Here is a 17,306-nt window from a genome sequence, read left to right as displayed (position 1 = left end):
TTAATTTGTTATCACATTTAATTAAGATGTTTTTGCAGTTGCTGATCGGAACTTGTACTTTACAATATTCAACTTTTCTTGGAAAATGTTGTACATTAGCTGCAATCTATAATAATGTCACTCTGTGGGGTGAAACTGTAATATAAGTGTTTGACTTTTTGAATTGCAACAACCACAATAAATGAACTTTTCAAATATATATTCAAATGTATTCATGTGTTTAAAAAAATATTTGTAATTACCGGTAATAGTGCTGTCAAGTGATACATTTTTTTAAAAATCCGATTGATCACACTTTGGAATTTGGATTAATCGCGATTAATCACAGTAAATTACTTTCTTACGTAATTCAAATTAACCTAAAAGAATAAAAATGTTTTGACACAAATGCAATTTTATTGCCAGAATGTCATACACAAACATGCTTTACTTGAATGCACGTCATGTATTTGCTTAAAACTTGGTAACGGTTTTATCTAAAGTCAGTTAAGGGGTGGGGATACACGTTTTAAGTGCGTTTAAGGTAAGGGAGCGTGTGTCAAAATAAATAGCGTGATTAATCTGCATTGGTACATGATTAATTCAATATTTTTGTGATTACTCACATAGTAATAAGTGTATTAAAGAAAATGTAGCAATTTACAGGCACATGTATCTAGGGCCGCCGCTCCCTATTCACAGATTATGTGCCGTGCATAGGGCCCCGCAATCCGTGGGGATGGTGGGCCCGTTTTAGCGTAAATAAGCGCATGTAAAATGACAACAGCAAACGGATTCCTAGCCTCCTCCTGCCCTTTCACTGATAAATATATAATGGCAAATTTCTCCAGACAGCCACTGTGGCGTTAGCGCCCACTTGGCTTGTAAACATTTGTACTAGGAATAAAAGATACCGGTATGTAGACCTACTGAGTGGCCTGGTGACCTACTCAGTGGCCTAGTGGTTAGAGTGTCCGCCCTGAGATCGGTAGGTTGTGAGTTCAAACCCCGGCCGAGTCATACCAAAGACTATAAAAATGGGACCCATTACCTCCCTGCTTGGCGCTCAGCATCAAGGGTTGGAATTGGGGGTTAAATCACCAAAAATTATTCCTGGGCGCGGCCACTGCTGCTGCTCACTGCTTCCCTCACCTCACAGGGGGTGAACAAGGGGATGGGTCAAATGCAGAGGACACATTTCACCACACCTAGTGTGTGTGTGACAATCATTGGTACTCTACTTTAATTATGTAGAATTTGTTATTTTGCACACAAAAAAATTATTATTAAACAATTAATTTCCAATGTATTCATTTTAGTACAAAACAATCCATCCATCCATCCATCCATTTTCTACCGCTTATTCCCTTCGGTGTCGCGGGGGGCGCTGGAGCCTATCTCAGCTACAATCGGGCGGAAGGCGGGGTACACCCTGGACAAGTCGCCACCTCAAAATACATTTTGATTACCAAAGTTTGACTTTTTTTTTTTTTTTAATTGGTGGGCCTCAAAATAAAATGCTGCTCAGGACCCCACTCTTCCCAGAGGGGCCTCTGCATTTAAGGCAGACAAGCTTGTAAAAGAGCCAGCAGAGGGCGCTACAGTCATGCTGCAATTTGCAGTTTGACACTTGCATAGGAATGGTGGTTAAGTGTTGTTCAACTGCACTACTTGTTAAGAACTGATTCTAATACTTTTATTCTACATTTAAGTAATTAAAACCTGATGATTTCTGTTATTTAATAGCTTTTTGGGCTTTTCCTTACAATAATAAAAGCATCAGAAGAGAAATGTAAGAGAAATTAACCTTTTATACTCACGGTTATTTAACGTTGGTCATCATTTATTAAAGAAAAGTTAAAAAAAAAACTGTAGTGTAGAAGTAAAATGTTTTTTATTTTTAGCAGCTCTTATCTGTGCTTCTGCCAGGAAGTGCTTCCTGGAATCTAACCGCTGCTGATGTCATGTTTGTCCCTGCAGAGCAGAACGAGTGTCTGGTCAATAATGGAGGCTGTTCTCATCGCTGTGTGGACACAAGGATGGGCTTTCACTGTGAATGTCCTGACCACATGAGGCTTGTTGGGAATAATCACTGTGAAGGTGAGTTGTCAACGCATACTTTACTTAGTTGATACTGTTCAAACTCAACACTTCACATTGCTTTAGTAAAGGAAGTCATAGGCTGAATGGCAGTTCTTTATCACTGCCAGATTTACTGAACTGCCTGGTCCATTGGCAACTTACGTTCCCAACTTTACGCCACTATTTTCAAAATATAGACGTCCACAATTAATATGACAAATGTGATGGGGGGGAAAAAATACATAAATTATACACTCCATAGCTGAACCTTAAAAGAGAATTGAGACACCGAGGGCAAAGGATTAAGACGAGCGTTTGACAATTTTAGCCTTAGTCTTGGGATACCTGACTGACTAATTACCACACTGAACCAAACATAAGACTACCCTAAATATAAGCTGACTGCATGGTGTACATGTAGAAAACATCCATTTTCTATACAGCTCATCCTATGCAGAAAACATTAAACACAGATGACAAATTAAATCGCTCGGACTTGTATTGAAGACTTTAGTCGGCGAACACGGTAAGAAGCGTAATGGGACGGGCGAAGGACTTCCAGCATATCCTGGTCATGTTGGTTTTTTTGGTTCTTGCCTTCTTTATCAAAATGCTTGCTACTCTCTTTAGCCCCACGGTGGATTGTTTTGCAGTCGTATTCGATTTTTGAAATTAAATCACAGTCACACACGTGTAGGATTTCTTGTTTGGTTCCACGGCCCAACGGACCAGTTTATTCCGTGCAATATTTGGCTGTACAATATCCAAGGATGGGTACAAAAACCAGGGCATTATTTTAGCAACATTTTAACAGAAGTCTAGATGGGACCATGTTACAGCAGAAAGTACCAAGATATTACAGTAGGAAGGGGGATTCATATGGCCCCGTTCGTCGCGGTTTACCCGACACATGAAACGTGACAAATTGGGTGCGTGTACTATCCACTTTAACCGCCAGATAGCAGTAGTGTTAAATACCTTAAAACTTGTTTTGTGGCAATTCCAAGTTTATCCACAGTGTCATTGCAATGTAGAGAGCCACTTTCCTTCATTTTCAGCAGACTGCATTGCAAAATTATTAATCTTCCCCAAATGCGAGATACCCCCACGAATGGGGTCGCATGAATCCCTTCTACTGTAACGGTAAATTTGCAAGTACATTACAGGCCAAAAGTTTGGACACACCTTCTCATTCAATGTGTTTTCTTTATTTTCATGACTATTTACATTGTAGATTGTCACTGAAGGCATCAAAACTATGAATGAACACATGTGGAGTTATGTACTTAACAAAAAGATGTGAAATAACTGAAAACATGTTTTATATTCTAGTTTCTTCAAAATAGCCACCCTTTGCTCTGATTACTGCTTTGCACACTCTTGGCATTCTCCCGATGAGCTTCAAGCAAATCTGTGAAGTGAAAACCATTTCAGGAGACTACCTCTGGAAGCTCATCAAGAGAATGCCAAGAGTGTGCAAAGCAGTAATCAGAGCAAAGGGTGGCTATTTTGAAGAAACTAGAATATAAAACATGTTTTCAGTTATTTCACCTTTTTTTGTTAAGTACATAACTCCAAATGTGTTCATTCATAGTTTTGATGCCTTCAGTGACAATCTACAATGTAAATAGTCATGAAAATAAAGAAAACGCATTGAATGAGAAGGTGTGTCCAAACTTTTGGCCTGTACTGTATATGAATAATACTTTTGGGGAAAAAAACCGACATATTAACGCATATGTCAGGAGCTGAATTAGGAGTCTTTGTAACCCGCTTTAAAATGGTTATATTGTTAATATGCCAAATAATGTATGGTGATATGTATATCGTTATCGCAGGAGGCTGCAACATATATTGCGATGTAGGTTTTAGGCCATATCAACCATCCCTACTTAGACCCTGGTCGTAAATGTCCCCGTTTACTAGAATGCGGCATTATGCCCGTGATGACAATGCATTAACTCCATAAACATTTTTTTGGAGGAGGTGGATGTGCATCATAACTATATCTGTCTCTCTCTTCTCCCACGTTTTGTCCCCTAGAAGTGGACACGTGTCTGGAGAAGGACGTTTGTGACCAGCTGTGCGTTCACACCAACGGCAGCCTCGCCTGTGAGTGCCTCGACGGCTATCAGATGACCCCAATAAGCAGAGTGTGCAAGGCCAAAGGTGAGCTGCATTATGGGAAACCACCTGCACGCAGGCCCTTCCTCCTTATTGATCGTAATGAGATCATTACAGATCTCTTGTGTCAAGTCGAATTTCAGCCTTGTGTATGGATATTGTTAACCGCTGCAGCTCCTTGTTAGGCGATAGCGTACGGCAAAGGGATGAAATCCCGTCTTAGGTGGAAACGCATGAATCAAGCTGTTTGAACAGGATCATCTGGTCATTGGCACACTGTATGCATATGTCACTCATTGTTTGTTCAGGCTTGTGACAAAGCCTTTAATGTTTATGGAGAACACTTAAATTGTGCAAAGTTCAAACTGGCTCCACCTTCAACCATCGTTAAGGTGGGTCTACTGTACGTGTGTGTGTGTGTGTGTGTGTGTGTGTGTATGTATATATATATATATATATATATATATATATATATATATACACACACATATATATATATATATATATATATATATATATATATACACACACACACACACACACACACACACGTACAGTAGACCCACCTTAACGATGGTTGAAGGTGGAGCCAGTTTGAACTTTGCACAATTTAAGTGTTCTCCATAAACATTAAAGGCTTTGTCACAAGCCTGAACAAACAATGAGTGACATATGCATACAGTGTGCCAATGACCAGATGATCCTGTTCAAACAGCTTGATTCATGCGTTTCCACCTAAGACGGGATTTCATCCCTTTGCCGTACGCTATCGCCTAACAAGGAGCTGCAGCGGTTAACAATATATGTATATATATATATATATATATATATATATATATATACACACACACACACACACACACACACACACACACACACACACATTAGGTCAGGAAAAAACCCAGAGGCTATTTCATCTCTTCAAGCCTGTTTCGTATGTTTCCCTGCTCTTCAGAGTAGTTCATTGAAGCGTCTGTGGTTGTTACATACAGTATATATAGGGTACATTATATGGAGGTGTGGCCATTGTTACACAGTAGTGCCTCGCTTCTGTGCCGGCATGATGAGACCAGTTTGTTGCGTTTATTTAATGTGGACATGCTGGGGTGGTATATAATTAAAAAAAATTATATTTTGGCTGCACTGTTGTATGGTGAGCTAGATGCGACATTTCGCCATGTAATGGCGTGATACATTTTATTGTCTTTAAGAGTCCATATGTATTTGCTCAGCTCTGTAGAGTTCTTGAGTTGGGGCCTATGGAAGCATCATTCTGTTGGGGCCTGTGAAAGCATCATTCCGCAGTCCCCAACTCATGAGAGCTGCGCAAATACAAATGGACTCTTTTAAAGAAAAGAAAATTGATCACGCCACAACGTTGACTTTTGCCGCTAATCATATTTGGATGATTACAATCCGAAGACTGTTAGTTCCGAGCCAGTTGTAGTTCTCGAGCAGTGGTTCTTAACCTGGGTTCGATCGAACCCTAGGGGTTCGGTGAGTCGGGCTCAGGGGTTCGGCGGAGGTCAAGACACACCCGACTCATCGTGTAAATAAAAAGTTCTCCCTATCGGCGTATTACGGATACGACAACAGCAGAAGTCAGACTGATTTGCAGGTGTGTAATTTGTTGTGAGTTTGTGCACTGTGTTGGTTTTGTTCTTTGAACAAGGTGATGTTCATGCGCGGTTCATTTTGTGCACCAGTAAAAAAAACATGGTAACACTTTGGTATGTGGAACATATTCACCATTAATTAGTTGCTTATTAACATGCAAATTAGTAACATATTGGCTCTTAACTAGTCATTATTAAGTACTTATTAATGCCTTATTCGGCATGGCCTTATTATAGCCCTAACCCTCAAACTCTGGTTCTAACCCTAACCCTAACCTAATAACTCTAAATTAAGTCTTTGTTACTTAGAATATTTTACCCTAGTGTCCAAAAAACTCTAAATTAAGTCTTTGTTACTTAGAATATGGTTCCCCTTAGTGTCCAAAAAATTCTAAAATAAGTCTTTGTTACTTAGAATATGTTCCCCATACTAAAGTGTTACCAAAAACATATAACTTTGTCTTGAATTTGAAAAAAAAAACCCAACATTTTATTTTTCACTAAAGAAGGGTTCGGTGAATGCGCATATGAAACTGGTGGGGTTCGGTACCTCCAACAAGGTTAAGAACCACTGTTCTAGAGTATTTATTAGTAGACAGCGAGAAGTTCGATTTTTGCCGTGACGGATGTAAACGGAGGTCACAACATCGAAAGTACATTACCTAAGGGGGCGTGGCTACAGAATAGAGTTGCCAAATGAGAAACTGATTTCTTTGCATGCATGTTGTAGAATTTTACATTACATTTCCAATGATAAAAATGTTAGTAAATTATCTCCTAAAAAAACAAAAAAATATGTAGTACCTTAATGGGACATGTACCGGTAAGTATCAAAAAGACCGCCAAAAAATGCTGGTAGATGAGAATAAATCTAAAATATAGTGTAGAAATGCACCCAATTGCAGGAAATGTAGTCTTGATTTTCAAAAATGTATTTTGGGGTTTGCGTGGCAGCACTTCGTGCACTTCAATTTTCCTCTTTTTTTTTCTTAAAGGGTGCTCACATACCTGCTTGATATCCCCCATTTTTTATACCTGCAAGTGTCTCCTAGAACGGAAGGAATGACTACCTATCCGTCTCCTGCACCGCACTTTTGCACATCTGTCGGCTATCTTGGGTGTTTTTGGGTACACTCACAACAGCTCTGGCAATATATGGCATGACGTGACGGCGTTCAACGTAGTGGCCAATGTACAACTTTGTCGTTAAGAGCTTTTAAATTGATGCCCACTGTAGTAGCCACTATGCTTGTGAGGTTTCATCTCATTAATGTGTGTCCCCCCAGGGGTGGAAGCCCAGCTCCTCGTCTCCACACCTGAAGGACTTGTTCAGATTGGTCTCAGCGGTGCAGCACACAGAACACTGGCAGCGCATGTAGCAGGACCTGGACCTGTTGCAGCCTTGGCTTCCAACAACACACTGTACCTGGCCTGCCAAGGAACATCCATTTATAGGTAACCCAGAGCAGGGCCATAACTAGGATTTGACAAGTCCTGAGGTCAAAAATTGGTGGTCCAAGAGGAGGTTTGAAAGGATTGAATCATGGGTATCCCAGCGCCATATGAATAATATTATATTGAGCAACATCATTTTTCCTGTTATGTTATCGGAAATCCTCCTCTCTGAGCTGCCACCTTAACGTGGTAGAGGAGTTTGCGTGTCCCAATGATCCTAGGAGCTATGTTGTCCGGGGGCTTTATGCCCCCTGGTAGGGTCTCCCAAGACAAACTGGTCCTAGGTGAGGGATCAGACAAAGAGCAGCTCGAAGACCTCTATGAAGAAAACAAGCAAGGAACCCAGATTTCCCTTGCCCGGACGCGGGTCACCGGGGCCCCCCTCTGGAGCCAGGCCCGGAGGTGGGGCACGATGGCGAGCGCCTGGTGGCCGGGCCTGTCCCCATGGGGCCCGGCCGGGCACAGCCCGAAGAGGCAACGTGGGTCCCCCCTCCAATGGGCTCACCACCCATAGTAGGGGTCATAGAGGTCGGGTGCGATGTGAGCTGGGCGGAAGCCGAGGGCAGGGCACTTGGCGGTCCGATCCTCGGCTACAGAAGCTAGCTCTTGGGACGTGGAACGTCACCTCGCTGGGGGGGAAGGAGCCTGAGCTAGTGCGCGAGGTGGAGAAGTTCCGGCTAGATATAGTCGGACTCACTTCGACGCACAGCAAGGGCTCTGGAACCAGTTCTCTCGAGAGGGGCTGGACTCTCTTCCACTCTGGCGTTGCCGGCAGTGAGAGGCGACGGGCTGGGGTGGCAATTCTTGTTTCCCCCCGGCTCAGAGCCTGTACGTTGGAGTTCAACCCGGTGGACGAGAGGGTAGCTTCCCTCCGCCTTCGGGTGGGGGAACGGGTCCTGACTGTGGTTTGCGCTTACGCGCCAAACCGCAGCTCCGAGTACCCACCCTTTTTGGATTCACTCGAGGGAGTACTTGAGAGTGCTCCCCCGGGTGATTCCCTCGTTCTACTGGGGGACTTCAATGCTCATGTTGGCAGCGACAGTGAAACCTGGAGAGGCGTGATTGGGAAGAATGGCTGCCCGGATCTGAACCCGAGCGGTGTTATATTATTGGACTTTTGTGCCCGTCACAGATTGTCCATAACGAACACCATGTTCAAACATAAGGGTGTCCATATGTGCACTTGGCACCAGGACACCCTAGGCCGCAGTTCCATGATCGACTTTGTAGTTGTGTCATCGGATTTGCGGCCTCATGTTTTGGACACTCGGGTGAAGAGAGGGGCGGAGCTTTCTACCGATCACCACCTGGTGGTGAGTTGGCTGCGATGGTGGGGGAGGATGCCGGACAGACCTGGCAGGCCCAAACGCATTGTGAGGGTTTGCTGGGAACGTCTGGCAGAGTCTCCTGTCAGAGAGAGTTTCAATTCCCACCTCCGGAAGAACTTTGAACATGTCACGAGGGAGGTGCTGGACATTGAGTCCGAATGGACTATGTTCCGCGCCTCTATTGTCGAGGCGGCTGATTGGAGCTGTGGCCGCAAGGTAGTTGGTGCTTGTCGTGGCGGTAATCCTAGAACCCGTTGGTGGACACCGGCGGTGAGGGATGCCGTCAAGCTGAAGGAGTCCTATCGGGTTCTTTTGGCTCATAGGACTCCTGAGGCAGCGGACAAGTACCGACAGGCCAAGCGGTGTGCGGCTTCAGCGGTCGCAGAGGCAAAAACTCGGACATGGGAGGAGTTCGGTGAGGCCATGGAAAACGACTTCCGGACGGCTTCGAAGCAATTTTGGACCACCATCCGCCGCCTCAGGAAGGGAAAGCAGTGCACTATCAACACCGTGTATGGCGAGGATGGTGTTCTGCTGACCTCGACTGCGGATGTTGTGAATCGGTGGAGGGAATACTTCGAAGACCTCCTCAATCCCACCAACACGTCTTCCTATGAGGAAGCAGTGCCTGGGGAGTCTGTGGTGGGCTCTCCTATTTCTGGGGCTGAGGTTGCTGAGGTAGTTAAAAAGCTCCTCGGTGGCAAGGCCCCGGGGGTAGATGAGATCCGCCCGGAGTTCCTTAAGGCTCTGGATGCTGTGGGGCTGTCTTGGTTGACAAGACTCTGCAGCATCGCGTGGACATCGGGGGCGGTACCACTGGATTGGCAGACCGGGGTGGTGGTTCCTCTCTTTAAGAAGGGGAACCGGAGGGTGTGTTCTAACTATCGTGGGATCACACTCCTCAGCCTTCCCGGTAAGGTCTATTCAGGTGTACTGGAGAGGAGGCTACGCCGGATAGTCGAACCTCGGATTCAGGAGGAACAGTGTGGTTTTCGTCCTGGTCGTGGAACTGTGGACCAGCTCTATACTCTCGGCAGGGTCCTTGAGGGTGCATGGGAGTTTGCCCAACCAGTCTACATGTGTTTTGTGGACTTGGAGAAGGCATTCGACCGTGTCCCTCGGGAAGTCCTGTGGGGAGTGCTCAGAGAGTACGGGGTATCGGACTGTCTGATTGTGGCAGTCCGCTCCCTGTATGATCAGTGCCAGAGCTTGGTCCGCATTGCCGGTAGTAAGTCGGACACGTTTCCAGTGAGGGTTGGACTCCGCCAAGGCTGCCCTTTGTCACCGATTCTGTTCATTACTTTTATGGACAGAATTTCTAGGCGCAGTCAAGGCGTTGAGGGGATCTTGTTTGGTGGCTGCAGGATTAGGTCTCTGCTTTTTGCAGATGATGTGGTCCTGATGGCTTCATCTGTCCAGGATCTTCAGCTCTCACTGGATCGGTTCGCAGCCGAGTGTGAAGCGACTGGGATGAGAATCAGCACCTCCAAGTCCGAATCCATGGTTCTCGCCCGGAAAAGGGTGGAGTGCCATCTCCGGGTTGGGGAGGAGATCTTGCCCCAAGTGGAGGAGTTCAAGTACCTCGGAGTCTTGTTCACGAGTGAGGGAAGAGTGGATCGTGAGATCGACAGGCGGATCGGTGCGGCGTCTTCAGTAATGCGGACGCTGTATCGATCCGTTGTGGTGAAGAAGGAGCTGAGCCGGAAGGCAAAGCTCTCAATTTACCGGTCGATCTACGTTCCCATCCTCACCTATGGTCATGAGCTTTGTGTTATGACCGAAAGGACAAGATCACGGGTACAAGCGGCCGAAATGAGTTTCCTCCGCCGGGTGGCGGGGCTCTCCCTTAGAGATAGGGTGAGAAGCTCTGCCATCCGGGAGGAGCTCAAAGTAAAGTAAAGGAGCCAGATGAGGTGGTTCGGGCATCTGGTCAGGATGCCACCCGAACGCCTCCCTAGGGAAGTGTTTAGGGCACGTCCGACCGGTAGGAGGCCGCGGGGAAGACCCAGGACACGTTGGGAAGACTATGTCTCCCGGCTGGCCTGGGAACGCCTCGGGGTCCCACAGGAAGAGCTGGACGAAGTGGCTGGGGAGAGGGAAGTCTGGGCTTCCCTGCTTAGGCTCCTGCCCCCGCGACCCGACCTCGGATAAGCGGAAGAAGATGGATGGATGGATGGATGGTTATCGGAAATCTTCGACAATCAGCATGATTTTGTAACAGTCCGCTTTTTTAAATTAACTTTGGGCAGCACGTTGGCCCAGAGGTTAGTGCATGTGCCTTACAATAAGAAGGTCCCGGGTTCGATACCCGGGCTCGGGGTCTTTTTGTGTGGAGTTTGCATGTTCTCCCCGTGACTACGTGGGTTCCCTCCGGGCAATGTTACCTCTAAGGTGCGCGCCTGTGCAATTGCGCACTGCTCAAGCATCCTCTGCGCACGGCAAATCTATGCCACGCACAAAATCAAATAAAAAAATAAGCGCATAACAATTTTCGACACGACACGGACATGACAGAGAAAACAGTTTTCGTCATCATTGTTCAAATATTTTAACGTCTGTCGAGACGCTTTGAGGACATGAATTCCATCCATCACTTTTACTGAGCAAAACTCTTTATTGTTGGCCATAAACACATTACCAAAACATTAGTAAAACAAATTATATCTAGCAAAAGTGGTCATTTTCTGCAGTACAAACCAGACCAAAAGCAACTTTGTTATATCAACAGCAGCCGCTCGCTCTTTCTCACTTGCGCCAACACATGCACATATGGCACTTAGCCAGTGATGCGTTTACAGCCACACAAAAAGTCGGACAACTCCAACACCAAACATAAAGTGTAATTCCAGGTCGTTACACTATGATTTACCAATCAAATGTGTGCTTATTCTAGTGTCATTTATTAGGAATCTTAATTTATAAATATTAATCATGAAATGCTGTTAGTATATTAAATAAATACTAATAAAAATATATTTTTTACAAACAGGAAGTTGCAGGAATGTACACATGATCCCCTGCCTACATCTCATTGTGCAACATGTGAATGATTTAATGGGAACTAAATGCAAGGTCTGAAAGGGGTACAAATTATTTCCAAAGCAGGACCTCCACCCAGACAAACAATACAAGTACACAGTTCATGAAAAACAATATTTTTTGTTATTGTCATTGTAAGTGGGCCTAAACACTTATATTAGAAAATAACCTCATGGAAATGACTGCTGTCATTTGATTATAATAATAAGAGAATGTTGTCTGTCTATCTGTGTTGGCCCTGCGATGTGGTGGGGACTTGTCCAGGGTGTACCCCGCCTTTACACCCGAATGCAGCTGAGATAGGCTCACCCCCCGCGACCCCGAAAGGGACAAGCGGTAGAAAATGGATGGATGGATGGAGATTTAACTTGTTATTTAGTCAGGTTTGGGACAGGTGTGCTGCTGGTGTAGCCACAGTGTGCACGTCTGATGTTGCTCACATGGGCTCCACTGAATGCTCAGGGAGTTTTTGCAATTGCTCACACACATGAAAAATTAGAGGGAACTTTGCCTCCGGGTACTCCGGCATCCTCCTACCTCCAAAGACATGCACCAGGAATACGTTTGCAGTAAAATGTTACATCAAGCGTCGTGCCATTCAATATTTGACATGCGCTTCTTCGCGCAAAAAGGGACCACAAGGCCCTACTTTAGAGCAGTCCTTCTCAAATATTGGGGCGGGCCCCCTGGGGGGGGGGGGCTTGAGACTTCGGGGAACATGCCGTCCTAGAATATGGCGAAGCGTATGTAACACTTACTGTGACTGGTGGGAGAAAAGGGAAGGGCGGTTTGTTGTTGTCTTTAATGTTAATTCAGGATACAATGTCATGCAGAGGTGTACTTATAAGAATTTTATAGACAATTGAGACTATTTATAGTCTTGGTTGAGAGTGAGAATTGCAAAATATTTTCTTTTTTCTGGGGCGGGCGTAACCGAGCTGGTTTAGCCTTGATATCACCTGACTGACATGTGGCAATTTAGTTGGCGCAGAGTTGGATAAACGCGTCTGCAACGGTATTATACCGACCACATCAATTTAATTCACGTGAAACCAACATTATAGTTACGTCAGTTTAATTTAATGTTAACGTTACGTTGACAGCACATTTCGTTTTAGATGATGTTTAAAGTAAAAGTGGACTTCATTGCGTTACGTTGTCTGGAGTTGTAGCAGGCTGTGCATGACCAAAGATCGTACATTGGAGAGGATGATCTACCGCATGGTTATGTAAAGCGCACACAATCTCCTACACAAAGTAGAATTGCAGTCAGTCATTTCATCTTCTTTTTGCCACTTAAAAACAATAGAGGACATGACCTCTGTGTCCTCAATGGTAGTAACAGCCATGACGTGTGTGTGGTGATAGTAAAACATAAATAAATAAAAAACCTCTTAGATTAGGACAACACGTCAGATCCAAATGTCAACACTCTGGGAGGTCTCTCAAATCCATTTTCCGGTGCATATCCGTCATAGAGGCGTCCTGCAAAGCAAATATCCTAGACATGTTTGTGCATTCTTTCACGATCCAGGATCTATTTGGCTGAATGAACCTGTCCACTGTAGGCCCTCATGTAAAAACTCCTAACCACGACCCTGACATGGATTCCCAATTATCAGCTTCCAGTCTGGCCAGTAATGTATAAAAGTAATGTAACCCAAGGGGTTTAAAGGAAGCAGGGGCCCATCCCTGCTACCTTTGGGTACATCACAAGGGACTTTAAGCCGCTACTTTTTTCCAATGCTTTAAACCCTGCGGCTTATAAAACAGTGCGGATAATTTATGGACATAATGTTTTGTATTCAACAAATACTTTTCAAGTTTACACCGACAAACACTGAAAAAGTATGTTTGTGTTATGGCGCTATCTTTTGGATTAGTTCACTCACCGGAGGTGCTGCGGGTTAATGTACTTCCTCTTTCATGCCTTAAACCGCAAAGGGAAACGGCATTTTTTTTAGAATGTACTTATCGTTCACAATCATTATGAGAAGCAAGAACACACATCTTTTTTTTGGGGAGGGGGCTTTAAAGATGATAAAAAAATGCTTTCCAATATGCAGCTATTGGGAGCCACCGTTGTAGTCTTCAAAGCCCTCTAAAACAACTTCAAAACCCTCCAACGTTTTGTATACACGCTGCAAGTCGATATATAATGTAGTAACAGACACGTTCATAACAATATGTAATTTGTACAATATTTACAGTATTTTGATCATTTTAATCAATAGCGGGACTTTCTTTTCTGGCACATTTATTTTCGTTTCCATTGCAGCACACACCTGACTTCCGGCATCTGCTGTGTGTTCCTACTTCCGGATACAAAACGCATGTGTGTGTTGTAATCATGGCAGACTTGGTAACAGACAATGAAGATGACTATTTTTGCACAAATGAGGATTCACAACCTTATCTTTCTGAAGCCGAATATACGAACGGAGGATGAACTGCTGCTTATAGAAGTGAGCACTAAGAAGAGGGTGAAAAGTTGGAGCAGATGGAAGGCGAGAGAGTGAAGTCGGTTCGATTTGGTCACTATGCAAATCTGGAACTTTTGAGCCAAGCTGTGCCGAATTATTGGAGTGCTCAAATCAACTGGAAACGTCCCCGGGCATCGAGTAAATCAGTGCTTTTCAACCACTGTGAGATATTGTCTGGTGTGCTGTGGGAAATTATGCAACTTCACCTAATTGGTCCAAAAAATATTTTTTGCAAATCAATAATTATAATCTGCAAATAATGTGCCGTTGCTTAGTGTCTGTGCTGTGTAAAACTCGGCAGGGTAACCACGTAATACTCCATGTCAGTAGGTGGCAGCAGGTAGTTAATTGCTTTGTAAAAGTCGGAATGTGTCGGGTGAGACGAGGATGGTTTGTTGTGATCCCAATATGCAGACCACATCGGGAGGCAGTGTGCAGGTAAAAAGGTATGTAATGCTTAAACCAAAAATTAACGAAAGGGAAAGGCAATGGCTATGCAAAACAAAAGTAAAACTGAACTGGCTACAAAGTAAACAGAAACAGAATGCTGGACGACAGCAAAAACTTACAGCGTCCACAAAGTACATCCGTTCTTGACATTACAATCAACAATGTGCACACAAAGAAGGATAGCAACAATGTAAATAGTCTTGCTTGCTAACACACGTCCACAAAGTACATCCGTTCTTGACATGACAATCAACAATGTCCACACAAAGAAGGATAGCAACAATGTAAATAGTCTTGCTTGCTAACACAAACCAGGTGTGCGGAATAGCGCTCAAAAGAAGACATGAAACTGCTACAGGAAAACACCAACAAAACAGGAAGGGCCACCAAAATAACAGCGCAAGACAAGAACTGAAACACTACACACAGGAAAACACCAACAAATTCAAAATAAGGCACGACGACCTGGTGGAGTTTCATTTTTTAACGTTTTCTGCTGGTGGTGTGCCCTCGGAATTTTTAATGAGAAAAATGTGCCTTGCCTCAAAAAAGGTTGATAAACATTGGAATAAATCACTATATTATTGTTCATAACACATGCAGCCCATCATCGTACACTACAGTACATACACTGTCTGGCTAGCTGTGTACAAACAAAACATGAGGTATGGGCTAATACTTTACAGATACCGTAAAATGATTGTTCGTGTTTTTGAGTCAGTACAGATTGGTGTCTTATCGCCTTGTAATGTGCATTACAAACTCAAACGCATTTCGTGTTGACGTAGAAGCTTGCTTTTACGGCTAATACCGTAGCACGCCAATGTGCTAATATGCTAGAAAAAGAGGTTCTCAGTGTTCGCTCTTACAATAACAATGTCGCTACAGCTTGGTTATATTTCAGGTTACGGAATGTAAAAGAAGTATTGTCGGCGGTTTTTGAATGCAGTTTTAAAGCGATTTCGAGGTAGAAAATTATTGCTCCAATGAGCTGCATTGCTAGCCACCGAGAACGAGCCTATTTTTTTATATGTTAGATAGCGAAAAAAAAACACATTTTGTCTTCTTGTCACTCCTAAGCAAAATTCCAAAACAAGTGCAGTTCTCCTTTAGACAGGAAGTATAACCGTCCATAGAGTCTTTGCTTGAAAAGATTCTTCATTCATCACTCCGAGCCAGTGTTTTTCAACCTTTTTTGAGCCAAGGCACATTTTTTGCGTTTAAAAAATCCGGAGGCACACCACCAGCAGAAATGTATAAAAAACGAAACTCAGTTGACCGTAAAAAGTCGTTGTCGCAATTGTTGGATATGACTTTAAAGCATAACCAAGCATGCATCAATATAGCTCTTGTCTCAAAGTAGGTGTACTGTCACCACCTGTCACATCACGCCGTAACTTATTTTGAGTTTTTTGCTGTTTTCCTGTGTGTAGTGTTTTAGTTCGTCTTGCGCTCCTGTTTTGGTGGCTTTTTCTCTTTTTTTGGTATTTTCCTGTAGCAGTTTCATGTCTTCCTTTGAGCGATATTTCCCGCATCTACTTTGTTTTAGCAATCGAGAATATTCCAGTTGTTTTTATCCTCCTTTGTGGGGACATTGTTGATTGTCATGTCATGTTTGGATGTACATTGTCTTTGCTTCACAGTAAGTCTTTGCTGTCGTCCAGCATTCTGTTTTTGTTTACTTTGTCGCCAGTTCATTTTTAGTTTTGCTCTGCATAGCCTTCCTTAAGCTTTAATGCCTTTTCTTAGGGGCACTCACCTTTTGTTTATTTTTGGTTTAAGCATTAGACACCTTTTTTTACCAGCACGCTGCCTCCTTCTGTTTCTGACATCTACAAAGCAATTAGCTACTGGCTGCCACCTACTGATATGGAAGTGTATTTTAACCCAAATAGGTGAAATTAGATAATATCCCACGGCACACAAGACTGTATCTCACGGCACACAAGTGTGCCGCGGCACAGTGGTTGAAAAACACTGCTCTAAGCAACGTTTATAAGTTTTACAATACATCTAAAACAATTCATAGTTACTAAACCGGCCCATGTGTGAAGGAGTGTTTTCATGCATATTTGTATGTGCTATTGTAATGTGATGAAGCTAACGTCGTTAGCGTTAGCGAATATGCTATATATCTGCGGTAGAGATGCGCGGTTTGCAGGCACAACCGCGGAGTCCGCGGATTATCCGCAGATCGGGCGGATGAAATTAAAAAAAATTAGATTTTATCCGCGGGTCGGGTCGGGTCGGGCGATTGAAATTAAAAACAATTAGATTTTAAATAGATTCAGGCGGGTGGCAGTTAAACCAATTCGGAAATATATATACATAGTTAAATGTTGTTACCCACATACGAAAAACGAGCAGGCACCTGCTGCATATGCCACAACAGAAGAAAAAAAAGAAAAAGAGATGGACACTTTTACGGAGCGGAGAAAGGATGCCTCGCCGGGGTCCGGGACCGTGGCCCCTTCCCCCGAGAGGGCCCCACCAGGAGCCGTAGCTGAGGCGATCCGCGAGAAGGGCCCGACGCACGTCCAGGGTCACCACCGCGCCCACCGCACCGACACCCCGCCTCGTCCGCCTTCGCCGTGGCCGGCGTCACGCGCAGCAGGTAAGCAGCTTACCTGCCCGCCACCCCCGTGGCCGGGGGCTTGTAACAGGGGTCACTCCGCGCGCGCAGTGCGCTCACGAAAGGGGTGGGGCTCACCCTGGTTGATATAGAGAGCAGGACGGTGGCCATGGAAGTC

At 44.3% G+C, this 17,306-nt stretch overlaps 1 protein-coding gene across 1 annotated transcript in view; it reads left to right on the top strand.

Annotated features, from left to right (window-relative positions):
• LOC133616562 (low-density lipoprotein receptor-related protein 8-like) overlaps positions 1-17,306 on the top strand; it is a 66,502-nt gene that overhangs the window by 13,380 nt on the left and 35,816 nt on the right. The window contains exons 4-6 of the mRNA XM_061975981.1: positions 1,960-2,079; positions 4,105-4,230; positions 7,088-7,256. Of these exons, the coding sequence (XP_061831965.1) occupies positions 1,960-2,079; positions 4,105-4,230; positions 7,088-7,256 (415 nt within the window). The remainder of the gene's footprint in view (positions 1-1,959; positions 2,080-4,104; positions 4,231-7,087; positions 7,257-17,306) is intronic.

Source organism: Nerophis lumbriciformis, linkage group LG14 (assembly GCF_033978685.3).
Source record: "Nerophis lumbriciformis linkage group LG14, RoL_Nlum_v2.1, whole genome shotgun sequence".
Classification (NCBI taxonomy): Eukaryota; Metazoa; Chordata; class Actinopteri; order Syngnathiformes; family Syngnathidae; genus Nerophis; species Nerophis lumbriciformis.
The sequence above is the reverse complement of the archived record's forward strand: the minus strand, read 5'-3'. Positions and strand labels throughout refer to the sequence as shown.